The sequence below is a fragment of the Canis lupus genome, chromosome 1 (genome assembly GCF_003254725.2).
Source record: "Canis lupus dingo isolate Sandy chromosome 1, ASM325472v2, whole genome shotgun sequence".
In the NCBI taxonomy this organism is placed as follows: domain Eukaryota; kingdom Metazoa; phylum Chordata; class Mammalia; order Carnivora; family Canidae; genus Canis; species Canis lupus.
This window is the reverse complement of record NC_064243.1, coordinates 5042130-5056239: the sequence shown is the minus strand read 5'-3', so window position 1 is coordinate 5056239 and position 14110 is coordinate 5042130. Positions and strand designations below refer to the sequence as shown.

The 14110-nt window shown below is 40.4% G+C and overlaps 1 protein-coding gene across 6 annotated transcripts in view; it reads right to left on the bottom strand.

Moving 5' to 3' along the window:
- Positions 1-411: 411 nt before the first annotated feature.
- The window catches only part of FBXO15 (F-box protein 15), a 47482-nt gene continuing 33783 nt past the window's right edge, over positions 412-14110 (bottom strand). For 4 of the 6 annotated variants that reach the window (XM_025422008.3, XM_025422010.3, XM_025422011.2 and 1 more), the window contains 2 exons: positions 7885-8009; positions 412-781 (listed from right to left, as the gene is read on the bottom strand). In XM_025422008.3, the coding sequence (XP_025277793.1) occupies positions 515-781; positions 7885-8009 (392 nt within the window). In that variant the 3' untranslated portion in view covers positions 412-514. Of the gene's footprint in view, positions 782-2378; positions 2472-7884; positions 8010-14110 lie in introns of all 6 variants that reach the window. The other 2 variants (XR_003126007.3, XM_025422012.3) reach the window with 2 other exon arrangements.

Here is a 14110-nt window from a genome sequence, read left to right as displayed (position 1 = left end):
ATACAGCACTTTCTCATTTTAACAGATACCATGGAGTTCATATTTAAATACACTTTTGCATTTTGGGTTCTAGCCAATAAAGAAAAAAAAAACCCTCTACCCATACAACACACACACACACACACACAGTGATCGCACACGTGCACCTACATACACACGTGTGCACACACATACACATGCATGGAGTGATCACATACACATACACACATACACACAGTGATCCCATGATCACATGCTTAAGCAGAATTCCTTGTCTTTTAAATTCTAAGGGCAGAAGTATCTTTTTTCTTATTTTATATGAATTTTCATTGGGATTTGCTATTTCATGTTTTTAAAATTTAACTTAAATTCTCTGAACATAAACTTTAAAATGGCCCAGGGATCATAATTTCTAATGTGAAAGAAAAAGCATCAAACAGATAACTGCTTTATTTCAATTTCCAACACCAAGAACAAAACCAGTTAGTTCAAAATAAACAAACAGCAGCAATATTTTGCCACCCCCAGGCAATACTTAGTATGCTGTCCCAAACCAGTGGTTTATTTTTGCTATCTTCAGGTAAAGGACCAGGCTCACGATGAAGTATTCTTCTGTCTCTTTGATCCACACCAGCTCCACGTGCACTTTGCCTTCCGAGTCCACATAGTCAACACAGTAAGTCTGTCCCAAGAAGTTAGGGCCATCAGAGGGCACAGAAGATCTCATGCAAACAGGGGAACTGAGACACCAAAAGGGTTTCCCATATTCGTCCAAAAGAGTTATGTCCATTATAGAACAACTCTACAAAATAAACATAAATATTCATAAGAGAAAGGACAAAAGGGCCAACTGGACCTGATTTACAAGTTTAAGTAATAGATGTATAAATGTATAAATTAAGCCTCGTCATGAAGGTTGAAGTGAAAGAAGAGGGAGGAGAGAAGAGAGAGCAGAATTACACAAGAAGGCAGGGGCCACACCAAGACTGTGAGAGCAAGAAGTGCTGGAAGTCTCAGGAATTGGGCGCTGGGGGGCAACGGGGTCATGAGGGTGGCAGGTTGGCTGCCCCTCCTCACCTCCACCCGTGCCAATAAATGCACGTCCGATACACAAAAGAGCAATAAAACGGGGTGGGGGGGGCAGCGAGAACAGCACAGGAATGATGGTTATTGTTACATGCCAGTGAAGTGGTGCTAAGAGCCCTCAACTGTCGGTGGTAGTAACTCATAGGGCAGAGAGGGAAGAAGTACTGACACTGAGGAGAATCTGGTATCTGGAGGTGAGGGTGAGGGAGAAGGGGGTGCTAACCTCCTACTCCCTCCGCCACTGCTGCAGAAGAGCAGGGTCTGGGGAGAAGTACCAGCTGCATCTCAAGTGCCACGGGGACCTGAATCAGAGGGAGATGCTGATAGTGATTATTGTTAATGAGCTATAGTTTTAAATTTATTTTCTAATTATGGGAAGACACATGCAACAAAACTTTGCCATTGTAACCATCTTTAAGCATACAGCTTAGGGCATTACGCACATTTACACTGCTGTGTGGCTATCAGCACCACCTACCCCCAGAGCTCTTTTCATCTTGCAAGACCAACACTCTGGAACCTATGAAACGATAACTGCCCCTCCTTGCATCTCCCCAGCCCCTGAGAACCACCATTCTCCTCAATGCCTCTGTAAACTGGTACCTTGTATGGTACCTCATACAACTGGAATCCTACAGTATTTGACCTTTTGTGTCTGGCTTATTTCACTTAACATAATGCCCTCAAGGTTCACCCATGCTGTAGCATGTGCTAGAATCTCCTTCCAGGAGACAACATTCCATGGTATTTGGACACCAAGTTGTGGCTACCCATGCACCTGCCGGGGGACACCTGGGTTTCTTCCATCTTTGGGCTACTGTGAATAATGCTGCTATGAAATGAACATGAGTGTATCACATTAGCTATATTTTTTTAACATGTTCTATTCGTCAGATGCTAATCCAAGCATTTACATCTACTACTTTATTTAATACTCAAGAATTAACTATATTTCTCAAGAAATTATGAAGTAGTATCAAGGCTAAAATCTTGGCTCATTTTTTGCCATGACTTGTGCCCTGTGTTAGTGTTTTATTAATTGGAATATAAAGCTTACTCTTAGATATCAGCATAAAATGAACCTATCAATATCAACCTAATTATAGATACAGGTATTATAGATACCTACATAGAGAAATATATAAAATATTATAGGTGTCAGCATAAACATTGCTTTCAGAGATCTATACACAATCAAATATGGCCAAGAGCACTCACCATTTGGACTAAATGAGTCCTGACTCCAAAAAATGTTTCTCATAGAGAAATTTAAGGAATACAAACATTCCAAAAGTCAAAAACAAACAACCAACCTGAGATGGTCTAGTAAATGAGTGATGTGAAGTGGTTCCCACTTCTGGAGGAGACCTGAGTGAAGACACAGCGAACACGAAACATCCTCAGCCCTGACAGTGGAAAGAGCAGACCACATGAGGTGGGGGCCACCCAGCAGGGCAGCCTGAGGAGCCCAACACTAGACCTTGCTCCCAATGGCTCTCCAGGTCCTGGAACAGTACACATCAGCCCAATGAGAGCCCATTCCACCACACCCTCTGTTTCTAGCAGAGCAGGGACCACAGTTCACAGACCACAGAGGAGGGCTCATGGGGGCTGAGAACAGAGGGACCAAAGCCATTCCCGGGGGCTAAAATGTGTCTCTGTGCTTAGGCAGCAGGAGTCCTTCAGGAATAAACAGCTACCATTATGGCCATTTGATGAAGGAAGCTCCGTGGCTTCCACGTCGATGCCCAGGATAATACATCCAGTCAGCGGTCCTGTGGACCCACACCTTTCTCTACCCCAGTGCTCTTCATTATCTTAACTACTGGTTTAGCAGTCTCTTGGTTTTGTTACTTAAACCTCATCAAAATCCAGCAGCACAGGCACAGTGGCTAGAACCATGAGCAAGGAGGAGACCATGGAGGAGAAGGTGACACCCTGGGCTGCCCCAACATTCCAGAGGGAGGTGGAGAAGGAAATTCAGGAGGAGCAGTCAAGAGGTGTAAGAACTCTTCCACAAGGATGCCACTCGCAAGCCCTGCACTCCTCAGCAAATGGCTTACTCTGGCTGCATTCAGCCCCTCAGCTGCCAGAGAGAGTTGTGTCTGCACAAGGCAGCTCCTTCTCCATCTGGTCCCTTCTCCATAAGAAATCACTTCCATCCTGGGGGCCGGGGCAAGGAGAGAGAAGGAGAGGTATTTTAGACACCCCCAACCTTCCTCCACTCACCTTCTGCCTTCTTCCTCAAGATAAGTATGTTTCCAACTACCCTTCCCTAAATCAATCTCTTTCAGCACAAAGTTCTAGAAACATGCACACCTATGCAGTAGGCAGAACTCACCTTCCCTAAGGGAGTCTGTCTGTTCTTCTTACCTACCCCTCACTGACCAATGAACTCTGCAAAATCCAAGGGCAAGGAGTGGGGCGTTGGGCTCCTCCCAAGGTGCTTACTCCTGGAATCACCCAGGTCACTGCAGCACCACCAGCAAACCTGCTAGGGCATCTTTCCTGGGGGGAGGGAGGGCACAGCCACCACTGCACACTGAACTGTGACACACCCATCAGCAGACTTCACTTGCATAAAGCACAACCACAGTTATACTAAAATATCTAGCTTGGATTACAACCAATACCAAGCTCCACATAGATTTAGAAGTAATATTAAAATAACACAAAAAAATGCCAAGGAAGGCATGAAAGGACGAAGCACTAGGAACAGGTATAAGAAAAGCCTTAACAAAGGAAACTCCACCAACCAGCACTTCTGATAGGAATGGAGGGAAGGCAGAGCAGGAGAGTGTTTCATTTTGAATTACACTGAATTCTACTGAAGACTGCAGTGGGGCGACTACCCTGGCTACTCAAAACGAGTTTGTAAAACAGCATGGCAACCAGTTATAGAGCAGCTGGCCTGCGTGGACTCATAACCAACAGCAGCCACTGCAGGCATCTTTAAAATGTATTTGAGATCATAATCTGACTTTTAAAAGGTAAAAAAAAATACTGATCAGTTTTTAACGTGATTTCTTAAAAATGTTTAAGGTTGAGTAATCCCCCGTATAAAACGATGAGTTGCTGACGCTGGACTCCAGGCATCAGGCTACAGATACATGTGATTTGAATGGCCTCAGTGGCAGCAAGCGTTAGCTTGACAGCCCTCACACTCCTCTGATGGAAAGAAATCCTCTGGCGACAATACACCAGGAGGACCTCAGCTCCCCACCGGTGAGACCACACACCACATCAAATACCACAGTGCAACGGCAGCTCCTCCACCTGTCATTATCATGATCATTCATAGCACTTCTTTGCTTTCTGGCCTGGACCCAGAATCACTGATGTGGGTGACACTTTCAAACAGACCTGTCCCTGATGGTGTGAACAACAGTGTCAGGAGGCTCTGTCCGGGACACTACTTATACAATCTCCACAACAAACAGGAGATTTAGCTTTTTGGCTTTTAATAGTTATGTATATATAAGAAACTTTTTTTACCATTTACCCTCATTTATGAAATATTTTTAACTCTAGAGCAATTTCTTAACACATGTTTTAGAGTTTCACTATAGTTACACTGATCAGATGCTTGAGGGAAATTCCTGATCTGTGCAGGCAAACAGAAGGGACAGGACATCACTTACCTCCACTTTTTTTCTTGAAAAACTCTGAGGACATCTCAGTCTTAACTACCAAACCCCAAATCATGAACCGCAGGCCCACAGGGGAGGGTCAGCTGTGCAGCCCCGCTCCACCTCCTCCCAAAGCCCAGCTGGGAGAGGGAACTGCAGGGAAAAAGTGTGTGGGAACAGGCAGTTCATGCCTGACTTCAAGGACTCACAGCCCCATTTGCAGATCAAGCCACTCTGTTAGAAACCTGCACATGTGAGTCACGTTGGTCAAGCAACCTATAGAATCACTGCCTGGAGCTCATTCTGAAGCTGCACCTTCAGCTTCTGGTTGCTGTAAAAAATCTGTCCCTGTATTTGCAGCTAAAATGCTATTTAGGATGGTCTGTTACACAGCTTAGTCTACCTGACATAAAGTCCCACCAGAGGCTGTGAGAGCTGGGATAAAGCTTTGTTTCTTTGTAGAATTACTACACTTCCCTCACCCTGCTCTCATCCTGCTCCAAACAACAAAAAAACACAGAACAAATGACATCATTTTTATAATCACATGGACACATTTAAGTCTTTCATATCTGTATTCTACCTTTCTTGGACCTCAAGGTCTACTCTGGCTTTAACATTTTATTTTAGTACATATTTTTATAAGACCCACTGAAAAACACAAGTCTGTGCTCTTCAAGATGTGAAACAATATTTATGTATATGATAAAAATAATCTGTACCAAAATTAAAATATTTGTTTACAAATAAATAGAATCAATAAAGCAGTTCATTGTATCAAATAGCAAGTGGCTTAAGAGATAATACTTAATGATAATTAACTGATTTTAACAGTCAATGAAAAAAAAACAGTCAATGATAGCACTGCTCTCAATCTCAATCATCATTGGTAACTATTCTCACAAGGTGTCTGTACTTGTATGGTGGAATAAAGTTACTCAAGATAGATCTCACGGGCTCACCAGGAATACGTAAATCCTGATGGAGAACAAAATAAAGATGGAGAACAAGGAGAACCCCAGCATCCATGGGCACAAGATCCCAGAAGAAAACAGAACTGTTTCAAGGACTCTCACCCTCCTCTACCTCTTCTTCCCTCTGTCCCTGCCAACTCCCAAACACTAAATAAACTCTCCCATCCATGGGGATAATTTTTGGTGAGGTACAAACTGATATAACTGTTCAAGGAAGGGTTTCAAGGAAATATCTGTATCCTGGTATAAGAGCAATTAAGATGTTGAGTAACTGCTACTTGTTTGGTTCAACCTAGAGCTCTACTTCTTCTCCACAACACAGACAGAGGGGCTTCATGGGAGGGCAGAGGCGCAGAAATGCTGCTGCATGCTACCCACTGCTCCTGCTCCCCCACACTCAACAAAAAACAGAAGGTACTCAACAAGTACCTGTTGAATGAATCAATCAGCTGTCAACAGCTAAGAGAATATGCACATATCTTCAGACATGAGAACAGTAAAACTAGGACTCTAAAAGCAGTGTCAGAAATATACATTGACAACCCAGGGCAATTTACACGTTTAATGCAATCCCTATCAAAATACCATGGACTTTCTTCAGAGAGTTAGAACAAACTATTTTAAGATTTGTGTGGAATCAGAAAAGACACCGAATAGCCAGGGGAATTTTAAAAAAAGAAAACCATAGCTGGGGGCATCACAATGCCAGATTTCAGGTTGTACTACATAGCTGTGGTCATCAAGACAGTGTGGCACTGGCACAAAAACAGACACATAGATCAATGGAACAGAATAGAGAATCCAGAAGTGGACCCTCAACTTTATGGTCAACTAATATTCTATAAAAGAGGAAAGACTATCCACTGGAAGAAAGACAGTCTCTTCAATAAATGGTGCTGGGAAAACTGGACATCCACATGCAGAAGAATGAAACTAGACCACTCTCTTTCACCATACACAAAGATAAACTCAAAATGGATGAAAGATCTAAATGTGAGACAAGATTCCATCAAAATCCTAGAGGAGAACACAGGCAACACCCTTTTTGAACTCGGCCACAGTAACTTCTTGCAAGATACATCCACGAAGGCAAAAGAAACAAAAGCAAAAATGAACTATTGGGACTTCATCAAGATAAGAAGCCTTTGCACAGCAAAGAATACAGTCAACAAAACTAAAAGGCAACCTACAGAATGGGAGAAGATATTTGCAAATGACATATCAGATAAAGGGCTAGATTCCAAGATCTATAAAGAAATTATTCAACTCAACACCAAAGAAACAAACAATCCAATCATGAAATGGGCAAAAGACATGAACAGAAATCTCACAGAGGAAGACATAGACATGGCCAACATGCATATGAGAAAATGCTCTGCATCACTTGCCATCAGGGAAATACAAATCAAAACCACAATGAGATACCACCTCACACCAGTGAGAATGGGGAAAATTAACAAGGCAGGAAACCACAAATGTTGGAGAGGATGCGGAGAAAGGGGAACCCTCTTACACTGTTGATGGGAATGTGAACTGGTGCAGCCACTCTGGAAAACTGTGTGGAGGTTCCTCAAAGAGTTAAAAATAGACCTGCCCTATGACCCAGCAATTGCACTGCTGGGGATTTACCCCAAAGATACAGATGCAATGAAACGCTGGGACACCTGCACCCCGATGTTTATAGCAGCAATGTCCACAATAGCCAAACTGTGGAAGGAGCCTCGGTGTCCATCGAAAGATGAATGGATAAAGAGATGTGGTCTATGTATACAATGGAATATTACTCAGCCATTAGAAATGACAAATACCCACCATTTGCTTCCACATGGATGGAACTGGAGGGTATTATGCTGAATGAAATAAGTCAATCGGAGAAGGACAGACATTGTATGGTCTCATTCATTTGGGGAATATAGATAATAGTGAAAGGGAATAGAAGGGAAGGGAGAAGAAATGGGTAGGAAATATCAGAAAGGAAGACAGAACATGAAGACTCCTAACTCTGGGAAATGAACTAGGGGTGGTGAAGGGGAGGAGGGTAGGGGGTGGGGGTGAATGAGTGACGGGCACTGAGGGGGGCACTTGACAGGATGAGCACTGAGTGTTATTCTGTAGGCAAATTGAACACCAATAAAAAATAAATTTATTATTAAAGAAAAAAGAAATATACATTGACAGAAATCAGGTTACATTAAGAAAATGAAACAACAAATTACCTTTATGCAGCCACTGAAAACATCAGTTCTCCAAGAAAGGCCAACTTTTCCAATAAGAGGTAGGTGTTCTGTGTTATTTTTAAAACGTATAACAACAAGCTTCACATATCCATTTTCAATGGATCCTGAAAAGATTTAAGATTTTTAAAATTATGATCCTGAAAAGATTTTAAGATTTTTGAAATTATGATATGCGAATGCAGGACAAGTCAAGAGTCCTTAGACTTGCTGCTTCCTAGAGAATGCCTCATATGGCCAAGTCCTGGATGCAGGCATCTGGCTTGAGGCTGGTAGCATAGCTGTTCTCCAGAGACAGAGAAACAAGTGCATATCCTGGAAACATGATCTCAAAAGTGAGTGGGGGGGGGGGGGGATGCCTGGGGTGAACCTGGAGGTTACATGTAACTGATGGAGGCCAATGTTGCTAAGGAGGCTAAAGTTCTTCTGATTTGATTAAGCTAACAGCAATCATGGTACGGAGCCTCTAAGAGAGCAGATGCCAGAGTGGCCCAGACATTAAACAGAAGGGAACAAGGAGGGCAATGTTCATAGGAATGAGGAGTTTGAGAGCAGGGGAGTATGGAAGAGACAAGAAGCCCCGCACACACATCTTTCACACGCTTACTAGTAGGCAGAAATCCATGCCCATGCTACCAACAGCATGAGACCAGAGGCCTCGCCCCTCCTCTGATTAGCTAACCATGGACCATCCCAACCCAGGCACACAAATCCACTTTCCAAGGCCCTTACGCATGGAGAGCCTATGCATGTACTGCCGAGCTTCCTGTGATGATGAGCTTCACACATTTACCCTGAAACATGACCACCATGCAGGACAACATAAGAGCTCCTCCATTTGGATGTAAGCTCTCTTCAGAGAGAGACACCTCAACAAAGGTAAGAGGTGAGTCACGCAGGGGAAAGAAGAAGGGGACAGAAAAAGGTTCCTTGACCTTAGGTGAGTGATTTCAAGGGACAAAGTAAAGCCAAAGCCCTACCCTAAGAATTCTACACAGTGTCATCTGAAGCACAGTCTCGGGCCACTTTGCCAGCAGCCTCTTCTGGGACACAGTAATGAGCCCCTTGGAGCTTTCCAGCCCCACAGGAGGGCACTGTGAGGCCTTCAGTACCAAGGACAGGGACAGCCCACAGGTCCCCTTCTGCTGAGTAATTAGCAACAACAGTGCAGCTTCTCTCCCCCTCTCCCCTGCTGCAGGAATGAATGCCAAAAGACACTGACCCTTCCCAGGCAACAGCTCCACTGTCACCTCTGCAGGGCTCAACGGAAGCACGGAGGAAATGTGTGAAAAGCCAAGCCTCAGAGGAGACACAGTAATGACATTCTGAATGGACCAGATGTGGCTCTGCTCTGCTCTATATTACTGCACAGCCATGTGCAAAATCAAGAGAGACCTCCAACCGGCTGGCATGTGTGCTGGCAGCCAGACGATGCCATACAGAAAACCACGAGTTCATTTTCCATGTGGCTTGTCCTCAGGACACTGCAGAAAATGGACCCCAAAGTACAACAGCCAATAACATCTCAATGGCAATTGTCTAAGCTAATAAACATGAAATCTCTGTGGAAGCAAAAAGACTATTGTTATTTTATTACCAAATATTCTCCCACTTTAGAACAACTTTAACATTTGCAGTATCTTGAAAGGTCAGAACTCCTTCTGCTTGTATCTCTAAGAGAAAAAGGCTATTTAAGCTTACCCTACATTTAAACAATCTGCACATATGTTCTATGTTAAATATATAAAATAGGCAATATTCTTGAGTACTTACTGTACACCAACCATTGTGTTAAGCACTTTATAGTAGCTTAAAAGACTAGAATATCTTAAAATCCTACTATAAATTAGGTATTATAGTTTTCTGAATTCACAGATGAGAGAAATATACAGAGAGATTAAGAGTACCTCACCCAAGGTCATGCCACTGGTAAGTGACAGAGACATGATTTAAACAGTATGTGTCTATTATAATAGATTAATATAATATAGAATTATATAATAAATTAAAACACAAAAGGAGGAAACATAATTACTTATTTGCTTAAATACTAAAAATTTATAATAATAAATATATATTATATAGTATGTAATATTTTAAATTCTCATAAAGTTCTGCTTTCATATTACTGTCAATAGAGAAAAAAATCTATAAATCAGCAGACAATATATGCTGGAGAATCATTTATGGCTCCCCCAAATTTGTGTCAATTCCTCCATTGTGAGTCTCATGCTTACTCACCTCCCCTCCTCAACCTTCCTAGAACTAAGTCATAAGTGGCCTGGGTTCCTTCACTTGAGCTAATATACCCCTACTGAGTTCCTCCGTTGCTTAAACCAGTCAGAATAAATTCTGGTAACTCCAGCTCTAACCTACAAAGCATAAGGCCATCCCCAAAATGCAGAGAAATTAAATTCAAGGCTCACTGCCCTTGGCTTCCAGTGACATTCACTTACAAGCATGGCTTTTAGTCATGATAGGCTTCATTCCAAACCCTGCCCAGCCATTTACTAGCTGTGTAACCACATTCAAGCTCTAAGCTAAGTGAAATAAGAACACGAATAGAAAGTATTTTATAAGGCTTTGTGAAGATTAATGGAACTAATAATATATATTAACATTACAGTGTAGATTATTATATCTCCCAGGCTAAATATGCTAAGCACCTTACATGCATTATGTCAATATTATTCCTCTATCTAAAGAGCCAAGCCTACTGCCAAGCAGAAGGTGGATATGTACCATGTACATGGATTACAAGACTCAATAATTATAAATGCATCTATTTACCCAAATGATCTACAGATTTAATGTAATTGTAATCATAAACCCAGCAGGAATTTAATAATTTATAAAGAATCAATATAGAAAAATAAGTAAATAATAAAATCTGACAATCTGATTCTAAAATTCAAATGGAAATAGGACCTAAAAGAGCCATACAATCTTAAGAAGAAGAAAAAAAGTTGACTTCAAGACTTACCGTAGAGGTACAGCAATCAAGACAGCGTGTCATCACTCTAAGACATACAGATAGATCAACAGAACAGAATAGACGGATCTAAATACCTACCAACACTTTTACAAACAATTGACTTTTGACAACGACATCAAAATAATTCAATGAGAAACAAAGTCTTTTCACAAAAAAACCTTACTATCCATATGGAAAAACAGAATGAACTTCAGCCCTTACCTTACACTTAACACAAAAATTAATTAGGGATGGATCATAGACCTAAATGTAAGGGTTAAAACCATCATACAATCAGAAGAAAGAACATCTCTATAACTTGGAATAGGAAAAGTTTTTAAACCCCCCCACCAAAAAAAGTACGAAATAAAAAAACTAATAAATTAGATTTTATCAAAATGAGCAACTCCTAATCATGAAAAGATACTATTAAGAGGCAAGAATATACAATGGGGAAAGGATGATCTCTTCAATGAATAGTGTTGGGGACATGGGACAGCCATACAGAAAAAAAAAAAAGAATTGGCCCACTATCTTACACCATACACAAAAATTAACTTGAAATGGATTAAGACTTGAATGTAAGACCAGAAGCCATAAAAATCCTAGAAAAAAAAAAAACATAAACTCCTTGACTTATACATTTTTGGATCTGTCTCCAAAAGCAATACATTTTTGGATCTGTCTCCAAAAGCAAAGTTAACAAAAGCAAAAGTAAATAAATGGGACTATGTCAAACTAAAAAGCTTCTGCACAGCAAAGGAAACCATCAACAAAGTGAAAAGATAACCTACTGAATGCAAGAAAATATCTGCAAATAATATAGTCAATAAGGGATTGATATATAAAATATATAAAGAATCCATAAAACTCAGTATCAAAAGAAAATCCAATTAAAAAGGGACAGAGAATCTAAATAGACCTCTTCCCAAAGAAGACATAGAGATGGCCAACAGACACATGTAAAGATGCTTGACATAAATCATCATAAGAGAATGTAAATCAAAACCAACTGAGATATCTCCTCACTCCTGTCAGAATGGCTATTATTGAAAAGCAAAATAGGAAATAACAAGTATTAGTGAGGATGTGGAGAAAAGGGAGCCCTCACTGTCGGTGATAATTAACTGCACTAATTTATACTTTCCACTATGGAAAACAGTATAGATGTTCCTCAAAAATCCTTTTTAAAAACTACTATATGATCCAGCAATTCCACTTCTGGGTATTTGTCCAAAGGAAATATAATCACTATGTCAAAAAAACCTCTGCATCTTCATGTTCACTGCCGTACTATTTACAATAGGGCATGGAAACAACCCAAGTGTCCATCAATGGATGAATGGAAAAATATGTAATACACATGTAAAAAATCATATCAAAAAATATGTAACACACATACAAACACACTAAAGGAATATTATTCAGCTACAAAAAAGGAAATCCTTCATTTGCAACAACATGGATAGACCTAAAGGACATTATGTTAAGTGAGCTAATCCAGACACAGAAAGTAATATAATGTTATACATCAATTATACTTCAATTAAAAAATGTTTTAAAAATACCATTAAGGAAATTAATAAGCCAGCCACAGATTGGGATGAGATATTTTGTAGAACATTTATCTATCAAAGGACTAGTATTCAGAATACATAAAGAATTCCTATAATTCAGGAACAGATAAGTCATTATTTTTAAAAGTTGAAAGGATTAGTAGACATTTCAAAAAGAAGATATGAAAATGGCCAAGAGGCACATGAAAAGGCGCTCACCACTACTGGCCATTAGGGAGATGTAAATCAAAGCCTTGATGATCGATCCTACTCCCACATGTCAGAACAACTAAAATTTAAAAGACTAATAACATCAAACGTCGACTGGGATATAAAGCAACCAGAACACTCATACAACACTGGTGGGAGTAGAAAATGTACAAACAATCTAAAAAAATATTTTGGCCATTTCTTATACATAGAATTTTCTTATACATAAAAATGATAATTTTTAATACATAAACCAACGATTCCAGTACTAGGTATTTTGCCAAGAGAAATAAAAAAACTTATGTCCACAAAAAAAAGACTTTCACAAGAGTTCTGTAATAGCCTTATTCATAAGTGCCCCAAACAGGAAACAACACAAATTCCCTGTCCATCAATAGGAAAACAGGTAAGCAAATTGTGGCATATTCATTCAGTGAAATAGTACTCATCAATAAATAGGAATGACTAGCAATACTTGCAACAGTATAAATGAAACTCAAGGCATTTCGCTGAAAGAATCTGGACACAAAAGAGTACATCCTGTACTGATATAAAGTTGTAGAACAAGCAAAACTAATCTATGGTGAAAAAAATCAGAAAATTATATGTGGGAGTTCTTGTATTATTTTTGTAATTTTTTTCTACATTGGAAATTACATCAAAATAAAATGTTACTAAAAAAGTAACATTCAATAGACGTTAGCTGTTAGCAGCTATATCAACCTTCCTCTGAAGACCCCCTTCTGCTTATTACAACTAGCTGCTCTTTTCCTATCCAACCCATAACCCTGGAAATGTGCAAATCTGTGTCCTCAGATCATTTTCCTCTTCCCTGAGGGAATTTAGTCCCTCAAAACTTCAACATTCACCTCTATGGCTAATAGCACCTTCCAGCCTACGCTAATCTCTTCCTTTTCTAACCCTTGCTAACATTAATGTTCTAACACCTGAACATTTAATTATACTGGATTGTTTCTGCATATTCAACGTTTCCTAAAATAATCTACAGTCTTTAGGAAAAAAGGTCATGTCTTCTACGGCATGATTAATGGCACTACTAATAACATTCCTCATTTCTTAGCTATGATTAGAATTCATTTTTTTTTTTTGGCCCCATAAATAGAACCCAGAAAAGGCAGGAAGTAAAAGAAGGTTCAGAGAGAGGACTACTGACTGGGTTGACTGAATGATTTTCCCAAGGCAGACAGGAAAGGGGCTTACATCACAGTAGTGCTGTCTGAGGCAGGAAAGGCAACAGGAGCCCACTGCACACATCACCCTGAAGAGCAGGCACTAAGTAAGGTGGGGCCCAAAAGCACCACCTGAGAGACTGCCGGAGGAACAAGAACACGTGAACACAGTGACACACCAGTGACACAGACATGTGGATGGGACATCAGTATGCAATTCTCAGGTGAGAGTGTGTAAGAAGAAAGAAGACCCTACAAACTCAAAAATATTTGCCACC